Source organism: Megascapheus bottae, chromosome 5, assembly GCF_031878675.1.
Source record: "Megascapheus bottae isolate mThoBot1 chromosome 5, mThoBot2.hap1, whole genome shotgun sequence".
In the NCBI taxonomy this organism is placed as follows: domain Eukaryota; kingdom Metazoa; phylum Chordata; class Mammalia; order Rodentia; family Geomyidae; genus Megascapheus; species Megascapheus bottae.
In genome coordinates this window covers 84,345,455-84,367,271 of record NC_143513.1, presented here as the reverse complement: position 1 = coordinate 84,367,271, position 21,817 = coordinate 84,345,455, and the positions used below count along the sequence as shown (strand labels likewise).

At 60.6% G+C, this 21,817-nt stretch overlaps 2 protein-coding genes across 6 annotated transcripts in view; one reads left to right on the top strand and one right to left on the bottom strand.

Annotated features, from left to right (window-relative positions):
* The first annotated feature begins 580 nt into the window (after nt 1-580).
* Nucleotides 581-7,828, top strand: Shh (sonic hedgehog signaling molecule). Its single transcript, XM_090332457.1, has 3 exons — nt 581-880; nt 5,162-5,423; nt 7,047-7,828. Exons 1-3 carry the CDS (start codon nt 581-583, stop codon nt 7,826-7,828), a joined length of 1,344 nt encoding a protein of 447 aa, XP_090188583.1.
* An 11,425-nt stretch (nt 7,829-19,253) lies between these two features.
* Nucleotides 19,254-21,817, bottom strand: part of Rbm33 (RNA binding motif protein 33) — an 87,236-nt gene continuing 84,672 nt past the window's right edge. For all 5 annotated transcript variants that reach the window (XM_090333602.1, XM_090333603.1, XM_090333604.1 and 2 more), the window contains one exon: nt 19,254-21,614. In XM_090333602.1, coding sequence (XP_090189728.1) covers nt 21,566-21,614 — 49 coding nt within the window. In that variant the 3' untranslated portion in view covers nt 19,254-21,565. The remainder of the gene's footprint in view (nt 21,615-21,817) is intronic.

Genomic DNA, 21,817 nt, shown 5'->3' with positions numbered 1-21,817 from the left:
ATTCCGGGGAGAGGCGGGGGGACACGGGGCCGGGCCCAAAGCGGCCTCCCGCCCTCGCCCCCGGCGGAGCCGCCGCAGGGCTCCAGGTGAGCGGAGGCCGGGGCGCGCGGGAGCGCAGTCTTCAGGGTTAACATCAGAAGACGAGCTCGGGAGGCGGCGGCCAATCAGACGCGCCCCTGCCAGCTATAATATAGTGCGGAGAGGCAGCGCTTTCATAAGCTCCCCGGGCTTCCTACCATTTACACCCGGGCTCTTTTTGTCTCTCCATCGCTGTCTTGAGCCCCCACGCCGATGTGTTCCGTCGTCAGCGCCCCGCGGCCCGCCACTGCAGCCCCTGCCTGGGTGGGGATCGGCGGCGAGTCCCCGGCCGCGGCGGCGGGCAAGGTGATATAGGAAGAAAAAGAGGCAGCGGCGCGGGAGGGAGCGAGCGAGCGAGCCAGAGCGAGCGAGAGCGAGAGAGAGCGAGCGAGCGGCGGGAGCCGGGCGCACACGCACTCCGCCGCCGCCGCCGCGCGCGCCCGCCCGCCGCGCGCGCCCAGACCGTGCGGGGAGAATCCGGAGCCGGGGCGCCGGGGACAAGATGCTGCCGCCGGCCCGGTGTCTGCCGCTCGTGCTGCTCTCCTCGCTGCTCGTGGGCTCCGGGCTGGCGTGCGGACCCGGCAGGGGGTTCGGGAAGCGGCGCCACCCCAAAAAGCTGACCCCTTTAGCCTACAAGCAGTTCATCCCCAACGTGGCGGAGAAGACGCTGGGCGCCAGCGGCAGGTACGAGGGGAAGATCTCCAGAAACTCGGAGCGCTTCAAGGAGCTCACCCCCAACTACAACCCCGACATCATCTTTAAGGACGAGGAGAACACCGGGGCGGACCGGCTCATGACTCAGGTAGAAACCCGGCCGGGCGGGCGGCTCCGCGGGGGCTCGCGCGCGCGGCCGCGCAGCCCGACCCGCGGGTGCGCTCGGCCTCGCCCTCCCCACCCACCCACCTGCCCACCCCACCCCGCCCCGCTCCCCTTCCGGGAGGCACAGGAGGTGAAGGGTCCCGCCGGGTGGCCGCGCGCGGGTGGGGTGGGGAACGCGGGTCCCGGCCCGGATTGGACTCCCCCGCGGGGCTGGCCTCCCCCCGCAGGCCCCGGGCGCTGGGGGCGCGGAGCGGCACGGGGGAGGGGGCTTGGGAGAAGTTGCTCCCGGGGCTCAGCCGGGACCACTGGAACCCGGGAGCCGGCGCCCTGCCCTTCCCCGCCGCCGGCCTTCCCACGACGCCACGGAATCCTCCCCGGGCGGGCGGCGAGCGGCCGGGGCGCGGGGCTAACAAAAGGCAGAGGCGCCCGAGGCCCGGGCCTGGCCCCGGCCCGCCGCGTAGCTGGCCTCGCGGTTCCCCGCGCGCCCAGCCCGGCCGGCGTCGGTGGACACATCCATCGTCTCAGGGATGATGCTCTTCCACGCCGCCGGCCCGCGGTACCTCGGGGGAGGGACTTAGAACTTAGTGGCATTGCATCACTTGAGTTTTCAACCTGCTTGCATAAGAATCAGGAGCGGATAAATATTAGTGCGGGCGGGGGAGGATGCCAGGCAGGGCGAAGAGAAGCAGAATCCTCCTCCTCCTCCTCCTCCTCCTCCTCCTCCTCCTCCTCCTCCTCCTCTGAGACCTCGGGCCAATCTCCCAGCCAGCTCCAGACTTTCTCAAACTCCATGCGCGTCTGAATGGAGCTAGAAATGGGTTTCCTTGCAAATATAGGTCAACATCCTTTTTACTGCCCTATTAAAATATTCACGTCCTACCCTAGGGCTCGGCGCGCCGGGCGGCTAGCGGGAGAGGGCGAGGGAGAGGAGCGGCCTCCCTCCCCGCGGCCCGCTGCTGGGGAGCCGCTCGAGGATCCCCGCTGGCAGCTGGCTGGGCGCGAGGCTCGGGGCCCGGGAGGACCGGTTCCCGGCCCTGCCCCCTCCTCCATCCGCCCGACCACCTTCTATCCGGACCGCGAGTGCGGACGCGCGCCCGACCCGAGCGCTGCGCGGGCGGCCGCCCCCCTCCCCGCGCGCGGGCCACGGGGCGCGGGGCTCCGCGCGCGTGCTGGCCGGACGAGGGGGTCTGCGGCGCTCAGCCCTGCGCACCCCCACTCCCCGCGGACGAGGGACCGTGTCCCCGTCCCGAGAGGAGGAGGGGCCGGGCTAAAAGGCGCGACTTGGGCGGAGGACACGCGAGGTCCCGCCGCTGGCGCGGGTCTGCTCCCGGGGGGAGTCGAGCCGGGGTCTCGGCCGGGCCGGGGCCGGAGCGCGCGGAGCGGCGCGCGGAGGCAGACGCAGCTCAGCTCCGCCGGCTCCCGGGGCGTCGACCCCTCCGCGAGGGCTCCCGTGCGTCCCCGCCGCTCCGGGCCCCGGGCACCGCCCCGAAAGAGCCGGGCGGGGGGCCGATCCCACCGCCGCGACGGCGCCCCCGGCCGCGGAGGGGGGAGGGCGGGGCGGGGGCGCAGGGCCGGGGGCTCCGCGCGGGCTCGGCCGCCCCCTCCGACCTCACCCCACGCCCGGCCACCGCAGCTCCCCCAGCCGGCTCCCTCCCCCACCCCGTCGCCGGGCCGGGGACCTCGGGCCCAGCCGCCCCGCGCCCCGCCACTCTCCGCCGCGCGCGCGCGCAGGCGGCGTTTGAACTTCTGACCCTCCGTCAACTTCCCTCAGCCCAAACGAAAACAAGTCCTTGTTTTCACCTGGGCAGAGGCTGTTCTCGTCCCCAACACAAAAGGAGGGGGACACAACCGGCCAGAGAAGGGGTGGGGTGCCCAGAGTCTGGCCAGGGCCCCCGTCCGTGACCCCGCAGCGGCCCCGAGCACTCGGACCCTGGCGGCGCGTCCCGGCCCCCGTTCCGGGAGTTCGGGGGCGCCCGCGTGGGGGTACAGGCGGCGCGGGGCGATCGCCCAGGCCGGAGGGGCCCAGGTGCGCACCCCACTCCTGCGTCTCGCCTCCCTCCCCGTCTGTCTCTAACGCGACGGCCGCCCAAGCCCCTCAACCATGGCGAGACCGTCCCCGGTGGAACTTTCGGAGCCGTTCTGGAGCAGGAGCTCCGGGTTAATATTAACTCGGAGCGGGAAGCTCAGACAGACACTGCCCCGCGCAGGCCGGGCGAGGGCTGCCGGGCCAGGGCGCTGGGGTGGGGGGCCTGGCGGGCTGGAGCGGGGACCCCTGAAGCGCCCCGCGGAACCGTCTCCGGGCGCCGTGGGTGCTGGGGAGAGACGCTCTGGTGGTGGGGGGGGGGCGTTTTCGGGCTTGCGGAAAGGATCTGCTTTCCCCAGGCGGGGGAGCCGTTCAGGGCCGGGTGTGGAAGTTGGGGCGCCCCTCGGCCGCAGTCAGCCCGCCGCCGGCGGCGGGGGAGGTGGGGGAGGTCGGGCGTGGGGAGCTACCTGGCCTCGGCCGACACAAAGCCGCCCGGCGGGCCCCGCTGGCTTCACGGTGGCTGCGCCAGCCGCTCGACTCGCGGCACACGACCCGATGAATTAATAACCACCCGGGCTTCCCGGCCTGGCCCGGCGCGGGAGCGCGCCCAGCCGCCAGCCCGGGCCGCGGGGCTCCGCGGCCTCCGGGGCGCGGGAGGGGGCGGGGCGCCGACTCGGCCGGTCCCGGCCGCCGGGTCCCAGTGGCCCGGGCTTCGTCCGTGGGGTTCTGCAGGTCGGTGTTCGTGGAGCCGCTTCCCCCAGCCCCGGGGTCTTCCCCCACCCAGCCCTCCCTCTGCTAACAGCTTCCCGGGTGGCGAGCCGCCTGGCTTCCCCCAGCCAGGCCGGGAACCCGGGTGGGGTAGGGGCTGGAATGGAGCTGGCGTTGCGCGTGTGCGTATTATGGTGTGCGCCTGCGCGCACCAGCTTCCACTCCCGGCTTCCAACAGACCCAGGTTTAAGGATTGATTTTCGTGTAAAAAACCATTCAGTCCTCAAGATGACCTCACTCCAACTCTGCCCTTCGGACTTTTTTTCCCTTAAAGAACACTGCAGGCAGGCCCAGAAACGTGCAAGCACTGACCTGTTACCGCCCCAGCGTCCCCGCCCCCTCCATTTGTTGTGTGTTTAACTCTACAACCATATTACTGCGTTTTATTGCCGCCAGATACACAAGACTTTTCCTGTTGCGCAACTTGTCCGTCCCTTGAAGGCTCAGTCATTGCGAGGTTCCCTGACCTTTGCAAGAGTCCCCCTTGCTGTACCTGGGGGCCCTGATAAGAGCAGCTTTCCATCCTGGCAGCTAGGGCCCCAGCCTAGGTGGAGGGTCAGCCCTCACCTCTACAAAAGACCCCTTGAGATCCCTTCTCCTGCCTCCACTCAGGGATGTCCCTTTACCATTTTGTCCCTGGCAGTTGAGTGAGTAGAGCCAGCACACACTGTCTCCTTTCCTAAGTGTGGCTCCAGAATGGTGGGGTGGGGGGAGCCCCCACACCGGGCTCCACTGTGTGAGGGCAGAAGAGGGCCCGCCTGGAAGCCCCAGGGGAGACCCACTCCTCTAGGCCCCATCGCCCAGCTTGTCCGGACCCCCTCCCCCACCTCCTCTCCCACCGCCTGCCCCCTCCACCTCTCAAGTTTGCGCTTCAAACTTGCCGGACACCATTCTGCACTGGGGCCAAGACAAGAGGGGAGGAAGGGAACAGGTTAAACAAAACAAGAACACAATCAGACCCCAGCCAGGCCTGGCAGACGGGAGCTCCAAGGGAGAAGGAATGTGGCTGCCAGGATCAAGAATGTTTGTCCTCGGCCCTGTCTGAGCTCACCTGCTTGCCTTGCACTTGGCGGCCTCCCGCCCCTGCGCTTTGCAGGCCTTCCTTCGGGCCTGGCATCCAGCGGGCCTAGCGCCTTGATAACAGCTCAGGGTCTCACATCCCCGCAGAAGTACTCGGGGGCACCTGGCCTCTCCACCCCTCCCAAGGACTGGGCCCTGGGGAGCTGGCAGAGGGAGGCCCAGGGCAGGGGAGTGGATGGGATAGAAGCCGGAGGAGTGTGCCTGGCTGTGGCACCTCTAAGAGATTCTGGAGTTGATGTCTGAAACATAGTCAACAAGGCCCCCAAGGGGCCAGGCTCTGCCTGCGGCTAATGCCCCCCCCCCAGCGTCCCCACGGCCACCAGGGCCCTGGGCCTGGAGACGGAGGGGGCCACAGCTAACGTGTCCATCGGTCGGGGTCCCCTCTCTCCACAGAGGTGTAAGGACAAGCTGAACGCTCTGGCCATCTCCGTGATGAACCAGTGGCCGGGCGTGAAGCTGCGGGTGACCGAGGGCTGGGACGAGGACGGCCACCACTCGGAGGAGTCGCTGCACTACGAGGGCCGCGCCGTGGACATCACCACCTCCGACCGGGACCGCAGCAAGTACGGCATGCTGGCGCGCCTGGCGGTGGAGGCCGGCTTCGACTGGGTCTACTACGAGTCCAAGGCCCACATCCACTGCTCGGTGAAAGCAGGTAGGGCCCCTGCCCGCGCCCCGGGCCTGGGCTCGCAGGAGGCCGAGAGGAGGCCGAGAAAGCGGGGTTCTGGGGGCGGCTAGGTCTCCGGGCCCCGGGAGGCGTGGGGGAGCCGGGCGGGGGCCTCCCGGGCCTCGAGTTCGGGGACGCCGGCACTCGCTTCCTCAGTCCCCGTCCCGCCCGCTGGGCCCCGCGCCAGCCCCGGGACACCTGCGGGCCGCGCGCGCCGACCTCCCGGTCTGGCTGGGCGGGCAGGGGCGGCGCTCCGTCCCCCACGGCTCCGCCGCGCGGCTCCCCGCCGGCCGCCTTCCCCGGGCCTGCAACGCCCCCCGCGGCGGCCGGGAGGAACGGCGGGGCCCGGCGCCTGCCCGGGCGCGCACGCGGCCGGCTCGGGAGCGCGCGGCGCCGCCGTCCCGCGGAGCCCCGCCCTCGCTCCCGAACCCGCGTGGCGTGGCCGCGCGCGAGCCACCCTACCCCGGTGTCCCCGCGCGCTCGGCGGGGGAGGAAAACGCCGGCCTCCCGCAGCCGCCCGAGGCCAAGGCGCGGGAGCCGGGCCGGGGCGGCGGCGGGCGCCCGGGGCCTCGCCCACGGGGCTCCGCGGCGGGAGCGGGCGGCCCGCGGGGTCCCCCTGGCGGGCCCCCCCCCCCCCGTCTCCTCCCGGGAGAGCCGGGGCCCGGGTGCCGCTCATTGGCATTCCGCGCACGCGGGCCGGGGGGTCGTGAGACTCGACGGCTCGGGCCGGCCAGCGCCCCGCGTCCCGGGGCGGCCCCGCACTTCATGACGGAGAAACCGATGAGCAGATTAAGGCCCGCGGTGGCTCCGGCGGGGAGGTTCTCTCGGGCGATCTCTATTTGCGGAGAGCATGATCCCGGAGATCGGAATGCACGGGCGGCGGGGACCCCCGCCCGCCCGCCCGCGCTCCGCCCCCCTCCGTTATTGTCCGGCCGAGGGCGACGGGGGCTGGGGAGAGCGGGTAGTCAAGGGGCCTTGAGAACCGGCGCTCCGGCGGGCCGAGCCATTTAAAATTCAAATACACATCTCGAGTGCCTGGAGGAGCGGCGGGCTGAGCAAACAGCGCCTGGGAGGCCCGGCTCCGGGAGGGAGGCCGTGTGTGCCGGCGCGGGGAGGGGCAGCACCTGAGTAAATAGGGAGGGGCGGCCCGCGGCGCCCCCTCCTCCACGAGGGGCTCCCGTGCGCCCCGGAGCTCTGGGCGACGGCGCTGGGCTCTCTATTGGCTTTTCATTAGAAAACGCACCGCGGCCTCGGCGTTCACACCTCGGGCCGTTCCCTGGAATGTTTGCGCAGTTGCTACAACTACCGCAGCCGTGTCCCCTCCCCGCCCCGCCGGCCCGCACCCGGGCCGCGGCGGGGGTGCCCGCGGGGCGCGCGGACTCCCGGAAGCTGCGCCGAGCTGGGTGCGAGCCCGCCGGGCTGGGAAGGCCGGAGCTGTGCCCGCCCCGCCCCGCCCCGCGCGCCCCGGCCGTCCTGGCCGCGGGGAGCCCGGCCGCCTCTCGCCGTGGCCCGGGGAGCCCGGGGGATGGGGGCGGCGGGAGAGGCGGGCTGCGCGGCGCCGGCCCGGGCCCCGAGGCTCAACGCCTGCCCCTCTCCCCCCTCTCCATGCAGAGAACTCGGTGGCAGCCAAGTCCGGCGGCTGCTTCCCCGGATGGGCCACGGTGCACCTGGAGCAGGGCGGCACCAAGCGAGTGAGGGACCTGCGCCCCGGGGACCGCGTGCTGGCGGCCGACGAGCAGGGCCGGCTGCTGTACAGCGACTTCCTGGCCTTCCTGGACCGCGACGACGGCTCCCGGAAGGTGTTCTACGCCATCGAGACGCGGGAGCCGCGCGCGCGCCTGCTGCTCACCGCCGCGCACCTGCTCTTCGTGGCGCCGCCGCCGCACAACCGCTCGGCCGCGGCGGAGCCCGGGGCGCCGGGGGCCGGGGCGGCCGGGCCCGGGAGCCGCGCGCTCTTCGCCAGCAGCGTGCGGCCGGGCCAGCACGTGTACGTGGTGGCGGGGCGCGGCGGGGCGCGGCGGCTGCGGGCGGCCGCGGTGCACCGCGTGACCCTCCGCGAGGAGGCGGCGGGCGCCTACGCGCCGCTCACGGCGCAGGGCACCATCCTGGTCAACCGGGTGCTGGCCTCGTGCTACGCCGTCATCGAGGAGCACGGCTGGGCGCACCGGGCCTTCGCGCCCTTCCGCCTGGCGCACGCGCTGCTGGCCGCGCTGGCGCCCGCGCGCACGGACCCGAGCGGCGGCGCGGACGGAGGCGGCCCCGGCGGCGGCCCCGGGGCCCGGGCGGACGCCCCGGGCATCCACTGGTACTCGCGGCTGCTCTACCGAATCGGCACCTGGCTGTTGGACGGCGAGGCCGTGCACCCCCTGGGCATGGCCGCCCCGTCCAGCTGAAAGGCCAGGGGACCCGCGGGCGGCCGGGGCGGGCGGGAGGGCGGCGGGCAGCAGTGGCGGGGGACGCGCACGGAATGAGACTTTTAATGATAATAAATAATAAATAATAATAATAATGTAGGACAGTCCAAAGTAGACTATAAGGAAACAGAGACCCCGGGAAGTTTTGTCGTTGTGTTTAGTTTCTATGTTTTTTTTATTATTTTTTTCGTTATTGTTTTATTTTGATTATTTTTCTCCTCTCCTGGCTATTTATTTGTTTGGTATGAATAGATATTTTAAATAATATGAACCGGATCTTCAAGAGCCTTAACTAGTTTGTGTCTTGGATAATTTATTATTATCATGTGAACTGTTCTCACGGGGAAGAGCTTATTTTGTGGGGCCAAGCAACCTGCTCAGAGTCTATTTTTCTACATGCCCCTCTTCTTGAGTGTGCAAAACGAAGTTCTGCACTCCAGCCGCTTTCCCCTCTTATTTTCCTCCTCTTCCCCTTCCCCGCCCCCCATCTTCCCACTCCTCCCCCTTCTTCCGCCTCCTCTTATTTGCCTCCCCCTCCCCCCCTCCCCCTCTCCTGCCCCTCAGCCTCGCTCCTGCTTTCTGGCAAGTGTAAACTCAACCATGCCTCGTGGGGGTCCGCAAATTATATTTTTATACACAGAATTGTAAATTAGATTTTTTGAGAGATCAATACTTAACTGAATGACATTTCATTTTGTTGAAATAGTGTAAAATATGAAAATATATTATTTTAATTTAACTAGTTTCCAATGTAACAGCCATCTTCTGTAGTGTCTTCATGGTTTAATATTTGCTTTGTAATCACCATTTTGGCCACGTTCTTGGAAACCACGACTGTTACACACACGTACACACACGCACACAACTTTTGGGGGGGACAAACTGGAAGAACTCTTGTTATTTTTAACCTCAAAGAATTTATTAGAAGAGACTATTTTTTAAAAGCACACACAGTGAGGAGCCCACAAGGATGAAGCCTGTAGTTTGTACAGAGAAAAAAAAGGATTTTTTTGCATTAATAAATTGAGAAATAACTGCTGTAAATTTCCTCAGATGTATTTTGGAATATTTTGTAATAGTTTTATAGAAATAAAGTGTGCCACGCACCAGCTGGTTAGTATGAACACCTGCGCGTTCCTGTTACGACTGTTTGTGGCGGTGTCTGGAAACCTAGAGCCCCACTGTACTGTGTAGTTATGTTGATTATCCTGCAGGTTCAGGCTGACTTCCATGGGAGACCAGCATAGGCAGACAAGCCCCTGTGTCTTTCTCGTCTCTTTCCCATGCCAGGGCCTCGCTACCCTGCCCACCCCTGCTCTCCCGTCCTCCTCGACCTCACTCCTCACCAGAAGGGCCAGGGAGGCATGGAGGCAGGACACAGGGGTCTTCGCTGTGCTCTGCTCTGCAGGGAGGACCTGGAGCTCCTCTGGAAGCCTCACTGGGCCTTTCTCACAGTGGGTCCTGAGTTTCCCACCCTGTGGCCAGCCGCTGGGACTGGTTGGTTTGCCCTGTGCTGAGGTGTGCAGGGCTGGCCTTACTGTCTGAGGATGGAGCTGCCCTGGACGGCAGCTGAGCAGCTTCTCCCACCGCCGCCGTCCAGTCCACAGTCTGTCCACAGTTAGACACGGAATTCAGCCTTGGCTTCAGTCAACAGCAGCTGGGTCAGGGGAAGACCCTTCCAGCTCAGTGCTGTGGGTTTAGCCAGAAGGTCTCTGCCCACGTGGAGGGCTGGTCTTGGTTCTTGGCCTGTTGAAGGCCCTGCTTTGTGCTTTGGGCAGCAGATCTCAGCGGTCTTGGTATGGAGAAGTGTGGCTGTGGGGTCTTGAGGCCTCTGTGGTGGTGAAGTTTGTCTAGAGGGTATTGTGGTTTGGGAAGCTCCATTGTCCCCTGGGCTGGTCCCTGTGGTCAGGCCTGTGTGGGGCCCCTGGAGCCTCTTGGTGAGGGCTCGGGCCCAGCCCAGGCCTTAGACCATTGCCGCAGACCTGTCTTTGGTGTCAGTAAGCGTTTCCAGTCCGGGTGGGGTTGGTGATCTCTGCTCTGTTCACATGCAAGTCCCTCGGTCAGAGACAGGTGAGAGGTGCGGCCTCTCCGGCCCCTCTGGGGATGCTGACTGAGCCCAAGGCTGCCGGGTCCAGGAGGAGCTCTCGTGACCAGAGTACACCATTTTGGAAAGGCTGAGTGACAGAGCCACCGCTTGCTCTCCTCAATCCCTCTGGGAAAGATTCTTACGCAGTGTTACAGCAAGATGGGCACGGAGAGGGAAGCCACAGTCCAGAGAAGCGGATCCACTCAGTCCACAGGACACCCGTACCCAGGCTGCAGGGTGGAGGGTGCTTTATGCACAGTGCATGTATGACAGGTACCGCCAGTCCCTCAGGACTCCATGTGTCTCTGTCCCTGTTAAACACGCAGCAGGATGTACTTGAAACTTGTATCTTTGTGTTCGATTGTCGGAATAAAGAACTTAGAGACTTCCAGCATTGTCTGTCATGGCAGAATTCCTGTCCCCTAGCTCAGCAGCCTTCCTGTGTCCCAGCTCGGAGGGTTGGAAAGGTGAAAGAAGAGTCCCCTGGCGAGGCCGGGAGCACTCCGGAGCTTTGGGGCTGTGGGGATCCGGTGCACGCAGAGCACTGGCCAGGCGCTCCATTGCTGCCATCACTCCCTCATGGAGATACTGGGGCCAGGGAAGGGATTCGGGATGCTTGCAGGATTTGGCCTGAAAGTGACAAAGCGCCTGCCCCGGGGAACCATGCCAGTGGCCCCAGCAAGCTCCTCACGTGTGCTCAGGGCTCTGGTCTGCCCCTGGGACCTGGGCCAGGAAAGCGGCCCTCGGGTGCATCCCCTGGGGTCCAATCACAGGCTGCATCTCCCCTGCACTCTGTGGGCTGACAACCCCCAAGACAAACCTGGTGCCAGACGTCCTTTCACAACGCCCAGCAGCCCAGGAGACCTCTAGATTTTTAAGCAAAGAATCTTTTCCTTGCCCGCTCGTGTTTGTGTGCACTCCATCCAGGTTTTTTTGAGACACGCCTGCCTCCCTCATCACTGCACTATGGCTGCTTTCCTGCCACACGGCTGGGGTTGCAGGCAGGCCCTGTGGCCTGAAAAACTTCCAGCTGTTCACTGCCTGCCTCTTGACATTTGCTGCCTTCCTCCCAGTCTCCTGAATTGAAACCAAGCGTGATGCTAGGGGCTGAGGGCTGGGACGGTAGCAGTGGCCCGACTAGTCGAGGACACAGCTCTCCACCAGTTCTCCCCCTCCGGAAGGAGGCCCACGGGGCCGGCCAGCAGGCAGATAGCCCCGTCCTTGTTTGCAGGGTGTGGTGGGCCAAGGAAAGCACCAGGGCGCTGCCCCAGGCACATGGGGCTCCGAGAAGTCAGGGATGCTGCCCTACAGGGTATGGCTTCTCCTTCCTGACAGGAGCACCCCAGGGGAGCACTCAGTGACTCTCATCTTTGCTGGCTGGGCTTGAGCTTCCCAAAGGAAGAAGACAACCCACGAGTAGTGCACTCTACACTAGCCAGCGTGGGCCGCAGGCATGGAGCGTGGAGGTCACAGGGCTGGCATGGAGTCGCTTCCTGCACCCTGAGCTCTGTGTGAGCTCATTTCTGATGACACCGTGATTCCAGTGGGAGCTGGGGTGAGAAGGCTACCTCCAGGGTTTGTATGGCCCCACACACATCCAGACCTACCCTCTGGGAAACTCCCACCCGCTGATCCCCTTAACTGACTTGAGCCGAAACACACAAGGCACCCGCAGTCTCTGGGCCCAGGCCGGCAGGCACGGAGCATCCACTGCATGGAAGCTCACAGGGGAGCTCCACTGCCTCCCTGTGCAGGGCACCTGTGTCCAAAGGTACGGGCACAGAGCCTGCCTGCTTGATGCTTCCCTCCAGAGCCAGGCTGCAGGAAGAGCCCGGTGTGCCTGGTATGCTGGCCCATCCTTCTCCAGACACTCCAGGACGGCTCCCAGGGGGTGGGTGCTGGCAGGGTCCACTCCTCCTTGGCTTTCTTGCAGCGCCCCCCCCCCCCAGGGTGCAAGCTACCTGAATACTGCTGAAAGGCAGTGGGTGGCTGAGGGCCAGGTCTCCCCTTTCCTCTTCCCACCCCTTCTCTGGGAAGTGGCCCTGGCTTTAGAACAGCCCCCAGTTCCTCTCAGGGACCTTCCTAGTTAGGAGGAGGGGAAAATAAGCCCAAGCCGGCATCGTCCCCTCGGTGGAGGCTGAGCGCCCTCTGGTGGCCACATGGGGGAATGGAGGTGGCTGCAGAACCTCCCCAGAGGGGAGCAAGGACAGACTGCCCTGAGGCTGGACGGACAAGAACCCTCCTTCTCCCTGCAGACCTCAGGCACCTTCTTTCTGCAGGAACTTGGGTTGATGGCCCTTTGTTCTTCCAAGGGCCCTTTGGATATGTGTGGCATCATACAGGCAGATAGCCACAGACAGCCGTTCAAAAGCATGTCGGCTGTCCTGAGCATGCATGACGGCGTGACATCTCCTCCAGCCTCCTCCTGCCCTACCCACACAGACACAGGATGTGTGTATCCTGCGGTGGTGAGAAAAGAAAAGATGACTGTGTTAGAAACAGTCTGGGCTTCGGATCTCAGTGAGCTGAGATCTGAGGAGTACAGTTCACAGAAAGGACTGCGAGATGCTTATCTCCAAATAACTGCCCCCTCTAAACAAAGCCAGAAGTGTGGTGGGGCTCAAGTGGAAAATCTCTAGCCTGGGGCCAAAAAGCTCAGGAACAATGCTCAGGCGCTGAGTTCAAGTCTCAGGACCAGCACAGAAAAGAGAGAGAGAGAGAGAGAGAGAGAGAGAGAGAGAGAGAGAGAGAGAGAGAGAGAGAGAGAGAGAGAGAGAGAGAGAGAGAGAGAGAGAAGAAAGAAAGAAGACAGGTGTGATGCAGAGGAGGGGTGTGGGGAAGCAGAGGGGGCGTATGTTAGGGGAAGTGGTGTGGGGCAGGGAGAGGGATGTTTGGAGACAGAAGTCAGCATAGTAGAGGGGTAAAAGTGTACACATGGTAGGTAGAGAGGTACAGGTTTGCACATGATAGAGGGTACAGGGTACAGGTGCACACGCAGTGGAGGGTACCCGTGTACTCCACGGTGGAAGAGTACCCATGTGCTCACGGTGGGAGTTTACAGAGGCACACACAGCGCCAGGCTGTTCTGCCTCTTGTTCGTCACCTGTGCCACCACACCTTATTTAACATAGTCAAGTGTGCTGCCATGCCTGTTTATTTCTCGCTTGTGCGTGCTCCCCTGCGTTGTGCGCTCCGGGATTTGGTTTGCTGGAATTGTGCTGACCTTGGATGGTGGGTTATATGTTCCCTACCTGTCCTTGTCTGGCTTTAATTCTGAACCTGTGGAAAGAGCTCAGCAGTGTTCCACCTCCCTGATTGTTCTGGGAGAGTCCTAGCCCTGGGGTGCTGCTGGCTGGCCATTCACCAGTTTCTCCCACTCAGTCTGCATTCACTGTTTCTAGGCAGGTCTGCAGGCCGCCCGCAGCCTCACTTGCTGGTGCACAGCTCTTCAGCGCGGTCTCCTCTCACTTCTCATTGGGATCTCCCTTTGTGCCTTATCTGGCTGTTGCCAAGCCTTTTCAAGGACCTGTGCTGCACCCATGTTTCCAGTCTAGTCTCGTTGGCCTTCGTCTGTACTTCCCAGCACGTCCTCAGAGCTGTGGTGAGGCTGCTCCCTCGAGGGCTCCTTTTCCTTGGCACTGGCCTGCCACGTGCTTGGTGCTGCTGGCTGGTCCACACGTTGTGTCATGTGACTCCCTCTTCATTTCTTGTCAGGGTTTTTAGTCCTCGGTCCCTCCTGACCCGCAGGAGGGATGGAGAGAACACGCCCTGACCAGGACGAGCTGAGAAAGGAGAGGGCTGACGGACCGCCCGCACCCAGCCCTCCCTCGCCAGAGAATCAGACGCATCAGGGAGACCCGTCAAGGCAGGAGCGCGTTTATTGAGGAAGTCCATTCAGCTAATACAGGGTGCAGGAGCCCATCAGCACACAGGTGGGCAGGGCGGGAGGTCCTCTCATTGAGGGAGTAGGATGCCTGTGCTGTCCAAGAGGGCGGAAGGGTTCCATCCCAGAGGTGGCCCTACAAACCACAGCCACGCTTTCCAGCCGGGTGGCAGGCACCATCTCAGCTAGGTGCCAAGACCAGGGAAGGAGCACTGGGCCACGAGTTAGGCCTCCTTTTACAGCATAGGTTTCCATTTCCCTGATACGACGTGCTCCACAATTTCCCCTTCCTGGTATTTACTGCTAATTTCATTCCATTGTGCTCAGAAAAGATACTTGACCGGATTTCACTTTTTGAGAAAAAAAATTTTTATTGGTATTGTAAAGGCGAGGTACAGAGGGATGACAGCTTAAGTCAAGCAAAGAGGACATTTCTTCTTGAACAGCCCTTCCTTCACTCTTGCTCCCCCCACCCCCACCAAGTTCACATTCAAGGCCACAGTCAGTGAGCTCCACTGCTGCATCTGCTGCACCTGGGCCATGTTCATACCTCCGCTGTGTGTCTGTCTTCACTCTCAAGTTTGACTTGGGGGTCAGGCATGGCTCCTCCTGTGTGGGGCTCGTCACATCAGGGAAATGGCTTGGGACCGCACCAGGCTGAGATGGAGCCCGCCACCCGGTTGGAAGGCCCTGCCCACCGTTATGCTGATTGGCTCCTGCATCCTATTTTAGCCCAATGTACTTAGGGAATAAACGAGTTCTGCTGTGACGGTCTCCCTGGCGCGTCTATGTCTTCCCTCCGGTGAGGGAGGGCTGGGCGAAGGCGGCCAGTCGGCCCTAATCTTTCTCGGTCTCGTCTTGTTCAGGGCGTGTTCTAAGGACTAAAAACCCCAACACTCCTGGAGAACGCAGCGTGAGCTTGAGAACGTGCATCATCTCTGATCCTAGCCACATAAAGGGCCAAGTAAGAGGATCTGAGTTTGAGGCTTGCCGCTGGCAAAAATTTGAGATTCTGTTTGAAAAATGACAAATGCCACCAGAGTTGCAGGCCTGGCTCAAGTGTTGGAACATGAGGTCCTGGATTCAAACCCCAGTAAGGCCCCCCAAAAGTCTGTACAGCTGTAGTATGAACAGGACGAAAGCACCTCAAAGATAGAATTATGACCCAACCAGCACCTCTTCTTCTGCCCACAGAGCCCACAGAACAGATAGGGGGTTAGTGATACCACAGTGCCATGTACACAGAGGCTCTGCTCCCAACAGCCAAGAGGTGGAAAAGCTGGAAGTCACCAAACGTCCCCAGTGACCCGCTCAGCCAAGTGTGGCCCGTACACAGAACAGGCCTCAACGTTTCAACTGCTGCACAAGTGGGCCAAGTCCAAAAGTCCCCGGGGACAAACCCCAGTGCCTCTCAGGAGTCAAGGCAGAGCGCAGCGGCGTGGACGAGGGATCAGAGCATGAGCTTTCCCTTTCATCCCTCGTCTCTTAGTTACCTAGCAGTGTGTCTATCTGGCTGGTATCAGACTTTCTGCCAGTCCTGGGGCTTGAATTCTGTGCCTTTTTGCACTCAACACCAGTGCTCTACCACTTGAGCTACAGCACCACTTCTAGCATTTTCTGAGCAGTTTACTGGAGAGTCTCAGGGACTTGCCTGCCCCTGGTGACCTCAAATCAAAATTCTCAAGGATTCCGGGCATGAGCCAGCCGCCAGCCCCTGGCCAGCATCTGAATTTATTAACTGTTTTTACTAAGTGAATCTGGTCTCTTCTAGGAACGGAAAAGGCTCAGGCCTATAATCCTGACGGGAGATGGGGTTCTGGAGGCTCGCGATCCCCTGGAGTGTTGTCCGCCACCCAGGGCTGCTGAGCCACCCTGACCCAAACCAAGGGGCAACCCACCCGCAGAGCTGTACGTGTGTGTGCTGTGTGCCAGCCCGAGCTGTGCTCTACTTCCGGTGTCCCTTGTGGTCCCTCAGCACTCGGCTGGAGGCCACAGACGTGATCAGCAAGGGTGTCGCTGTGCCCCCTTTACTGGAGGGCGAAGCCTGTGGCCCAGGAAACACTTCCAGTCTGCGCAGGGCTGGGAATGTGCGCTGGGAACGTCCGGGTGCCTGGAAATGTCTGCTGTACAGACAATACTCCAGGGAGCCGATTCTGTGCCAGCCTCACAAGGTCTGCACAGGGCAGGCTGCGTGTATGAGACTGGCCTGGTTTTTCCCACCTGCAGTCTTCTTACTAGTGCCAAGCCTGCGAATCTGTCTGGGGAGCTCGGACCCTACGTCCTGTGGCAGCTGGTGGCCTTGATGTGGCCCGGCTGGTCAGCCTGGCAGAAGCAGCAGTGTGTCCCAGGCTGGATATTGTCTTTTGCAAGGGTCTGCAGTGCATGGAACACGGCGTGGTGGGGCCACTCAGGCATGGAGACCAAGAACCAAGGTGGAGGCTACAAGTTTTTATTGACACCTTTCCAAGTACAGAACAGTCAAAGCACATTTCCAATAGGCCATCACACAAATGATACACAACATTACATTTCCTTGCTTCTATGTCACGACTATTCTTCACATACACATTCTGAGACAGCCCCAGGGGGGGCACAGCGACAATGGGAGACCGCCAAACCATTCCCACCGGTAAGCGGGCCGCGCCCAGAGGAAACAGGAAGGAGGAAGAGGAGCCCAGAGGAAAGCCAGGTGGCCATCTCTCAGCTCTTAGCCACTTGGCGTGCTCCCAGTCAGTCAGGGGCGCCCCACTGGCCCCGAGCCGCAGGGGTGCGGAGAGACCAGTATGTGGCCACACGGCCACGACCTCCAAGCAGACCGAGAGCGCTACCACTAACACTGACCTACGCCTGGGGTCCTGCAAAGGCAGAGGGACAAAAACAAAGAAGGGGGTGGTTAATGAATGACACGCCAACCACACCTGAGCAACGCTGGCATCTGCGGCCCCCATACACTCCTACAGAACCAAACTGCAAAGTAACAGAAGCAAACGTTACTCCATCATGACCTGGAAGGAGGAAGCAGGAGGCCAGGCCTGCCAAAGCAAAGGGTTAGCGATCGGGCTGGATGACTCCCCAGCACTCATGCTGAAGCCAGCACAGGGCCGCGGCGTAGAGGGCGCAGAGGGCAGGGGGAGAAGTGGCAGGTGGAGCAGTCAGTGTGACGGCAGGGATGGGCCTCCAGCGAGAGAGAAGAGGAAGCGGGAGCCAGGCTGGGTTGCTGTGACCCCATGAGAACCCGAGGAGAGCAGCACAGGAGAAAGGGCTCAGGACGCGGCGCTGCCCCTGCTGTACCTGGAAAGGAAGAGCAGGACGGAAGCCAGTTAGGGCCTGGCAGAGGAAAGCCTTCTCACTCACTCGCCCCTGGCCTGTAGGAAGCAAAGCGGAATTGAGAAGCAGCGGGCCTGCCCTCTGGGCCTCAGCACTGTGCAGCATACGGCTAGGGGTGAAAGAAAGTTCTACAGGATGACACTCGAGGTCCTGTCAACGTGGCTCCCACTGCGCAGGCCTTAAAACGAAATGGAGGTTAGTATGGTAAAGAACCGTGTGCACCGTGTCAGAGGCCTCCTCTCCAAATACAGAGCACATTAGCCACCACACCAGCGCACTGTGCCATCTGTGGGACACACTAAACACGCACGCACACACGCACGCGTGCACACACACGCATGCACACACACGCACACACACAACTACACAAAGCATCTTTCTACAAACCTCTCAAAATTAGTAAAACAAGGACAATACAGATATAAAAACCTCTTTCTACTTCCACTGGTTAGAAGGAAAGGAAAAAGCTTTCTCACTAAAAGCATCTGTTCCACTGACCCATCTTGCTTAAAGAATTCCTACCAACAGTATCCAAAGAGTGAGCTGTTTGGCAGTCTCCAGGAAAGACAGTGCCAGTGAGTACAAGGGCGGCCTGCTGGCTGGTGCCAACAGCCAGGGCATACATAGGGATCCAATATGAATCAGTGGGCTGCTTGGGTTCCAGTACACAAGGCCATGGGCTTATGTACCTAGGAAGCTAGGCATTTTAAAAGATAAAAACTAAATAGGTTGCAAAAAAACCTTACATAAAATCCTTAGGATTTAGTGATAAATCAAGGCCAAATGCCTTTTGGGGGTCACATTTAAGAAGGTGGAAATGCCACCTTTGTTCACAACTTCTAAATAGCTGAAATGCTTATGAAAACAGTGAAGTATCTAAGGCTCTCCCCAGCCTGGCCGAGGTCTCTGTGGAAAGGGGTTTCAGTCCCTTCTTCCCGGCACCCTCAGCTAGTTCCCTTTCAGCACCCCTGGCCAGCAGGGTCAGGGCCAGCCGTCCCTCTCAACGCTCCTCCACACCCCACTCACGGGAGGAGAGGCGGTCAAACTGGAGCCTAAGTTCAGCCCTGGAAGGGGAGGGGAGGGAAACCCAGGGCCCTGGGACCTGGGACCTGGGAGGAGGCCCAGGGAGCCCAACTGAGAACAAAGCTCAGCCACCAGCAGGACCTCCTGGGGCTTGTGCAGCAAGTTACAAGGCTTCTCTTCAGCCAGCATCTGTCTACAGTCTATGAGCACGTTGAGCTTACCTGCCCAATGAAACCACCGAAAAACAAAAAGAATTAACAGAATTAAAACCAACAAACAAAACAAAAGGAAACAAACCAGAAGTCTAAGAAAAGTGCTATGTCCCCAAACCCTGTCCTTTGACAAAGGCCCCTTCCTCTGCCCCCTAACCTCGCTCCTTGAGGAATGGAGCCCAGCCCTGGGGCCCAGCACAGCAGCCCTCTCTAGGAATGCCACGCAGGGCCTCTCTATCTGGGGTTCTGGGTCTGGCTACAGAACCCCCCAAAAGGCCCCATCAGGGACACGTACAACTGTCATCCCATACCAGCCCCTGCCCCCTGCAAGCCTCTCTTCCCTCCCCTGCCTCTGGCCCCTTGCTGGCGGTCCTAGAACAGCAAAGCCACTGTCTGCAGCATTAGGCAGAAGGCTGCTGGAACTTTACAGAAGGCCCCAAGCTCCACAATTCAGAAATGCCAGCCTGGCCAACTGTTCAGGACTCTCACACACCCCCATTATGAACCTACTCAAGACTAGAAGTCATCATGGAAAAGCGGAGTCCCCCCCGGCCCAGCCCATTCCTGAATAACAGGCGGGGCAGGGCCCTCAGAGGAGGCCTCTGAGGACTCTCTTTGGGGAAGAAAAGCTTAGACTTCATCTCCAGAAGAGTATCAGGTAAGGGTTCACAAGTGTGGCCAGGCCAGGGGCCAGGCGAGGTTATGACCAGGTAAGCAGCTAAGTGAACTTCTGTTACAGTACAAGTCAACAATGCAGAAGGAAGGGGGGAAGAACCTGTCACCACCTGCAGATCCCTCAGGAGATATAGCCATCCATGTTTACTGCTTAAGCTACTCGAATTTGTGAACAAATGATACACAGATGAGGGTAAATGTATTGACTTACTACCATCTTTATAAAAATTGAATGTATACACAAACACATCAACAATTACCGAAGTGTCTCCATTAAACTTTGATGAGACAACACAAAAGAACTAACAAATAGCTAAGACGTTGCTGAGCTGAAAGCATTTCCAGTAACGTTTTAATTTTAAAAGGTCCGTATTTACATATGCCAATGCTTTTGCATCTCATTTCAAATGCATGATAAAAAAGAACAAAGATAATGGTTGCAGCAGATCTTCCACCGGGTTAGGTGCGTGGCTGGACTCCACTGTGGAAGTGCACCGGAAATGGAAGGGCAGGACTTTCTAATTCTGCCTTTCTCCCTCTCTGTGGTTTCCTGCCACGAGTCTAAGCCTGTGCCTGGACTGAGCCCACTCCCTGTGGCCTGTGCACTGAGGCTGTTCTGACCAGGCAAGGCAAGGCCTGGCTCTCCTGGGATGCGTGCCTGCTCGTGTGTGCAGTTGTAACACACCATGTCTGCTCTGGACCAAGAGCATGCTGTGAGTGGCTCTGAAGTCTGTCTCTGACAATGGGGCCCAAACAGGACTTGGTTCCTTCACACTGACTTCCATGCTTTAGTGCCTACTTCTCAGAGATAAAATGCAGACACGGGGTGGCCATCTGAGAAACTGAAACCTGCTAAGCTTGTTTGATTGTACAAGCCTTCCCAAGGCCGGGTGGTCAACAGCAGTCTGGCTATCCTCGAACTAGCACCTACGGCTATGAACTATCAATTCAACGGAGCCAAATAAACTACTGTTTACACCTATGAGCACGTCTGTGTCTAACTAGCCACAGCAGGTCACCCTGGTGTCTGTTACAGGTCCCCAGAGCTGGCCCACAGTCTGTATCTGCAAGAGGCATGGCAGGGGCTTCTGGAATGGAGCTCGCAGAAGAGCTGCAGGGTTTTCTAGAACATCCTGTGTGAGTGCTGACGTTTCCTGGGTCCCAAATAACTGCTCATATCCCCAGAATGCTGTGGGTACAGGGAAGACCGGACTAGTGTGAGCTCACGTCCCATGGGGCCATGTCCCTCAGGCTCCAAGGAATATCTCTAATACTGGTGGCCTTAGCTGACGGTCTACTGTAACTTTAGAGAGCAGCTGCTGTGAGTGCCACGCTACACTCTACAGTGGCTTCAGAGAGCTGCAAGTCTTGGGCCGCTCCTTAGTGGCTGGCCAGGGACAGGAAGTGGGCACAGGTCTCTAGCTCCCTCCCCATCCTGACATGTGTATGAAATCACAGGCACGAGAGTGGCCCAAGGGCACGCCTCATCAGACTACACCCCCAGTGCGGACACAGCTGTCATCTAGCACCTGCAGATACCCACCAGGACACACTTTTTCTGGGTGGTGGTGTCCCCCAGACAGCATGTCTCATACTGTGTGTATGGAGAATGGCAGGCCCTCAAAAGACCCCTAAAACATAGGTTTAAAAAATTAAAAAAAAAAAAAAAAAAAAAAGGGAGCAGAGACTGTGCATCACCTGGCTGGCAACATAAACACACCACCCAGGGCTGCACTGAAAAGAAAAACTCAAAGTAGATCTGATGCCCTCCAAACTGCACCTCAACTTTGTACAGCAGGCAACTGGGCAAGAGGGCTCCCTGGAGGTGGCAGAGCTGTCCCGTCTTAGGTGGCAGGGACCTCTGGACCCAGCTAGCACTGGCTTGTCTGTGCGTGCTCAGTTGGGTGGGGCTCGGGAAGGCTCTGTTGGCACAAGCAGCAGAATCACCACCTCCACGGCACCATTCCCAATGCCCGCTCACACCATGGCTTTCCAGGGTGTGCCTGCATTCACCAAAAATCACCCCAATTTTAACCTACATTTTTACCAGAGCTTTTGAGGGCTTTCCGAGCAAACCACCCCTGTGAAGCCTGGTTAGAACACTCTTCTCTAGCCTGCACTGAAGATAAGTGCAACCATTATCAAGTATTCTTCGCTATGGAGACCACTCAGAACACGTGCCATGGGTGTCCCTTCCTGAATCTAAGTCGCTGTGGCTAATCACACAAGAAGTCGCAAGAACAGGGTCTATGTGCACCGAGAGCACTTAGAAAACAAAACAAAAGGAGGTCTGGAGTTCTGACAACAGAATCAGAAGCAACCTAACACCAGACTCTGCTCATCAAGTCCCAACAGTTTCGATCTTCTGGAGTCACTGTGTGGCTGGTTGGCGTCCCGAACGACTGTTATCAGACTGCACTGGAGACCTGCGCTCCATGGGTCCCGCTGGCCAGCAGCCTCCTGGAAGAAACTCCACATTGTGTGCAGTGGGAGGCCCGACTCTGGGGAAATCACTCTACAATCAGGGCCACGTTTATGTGGGACAAGTCGACCATGTGCCTGTGGGAATTCAGAGAAATGTCAATACTAGATCTGCAAAGCAGTCAAGTCACCCAGGAGACACATCTGTGAGCCATACACGTATGTCCCCAGGGAAGGCACATCTGTAAGCCATGCAGCCTTCTGAGAGGATGTGCTGTGCACAACTGCCCTGGGGACTTACAGACGCTATGGCAGGGGTCCGCAGCTCGAGGCTATGCCCA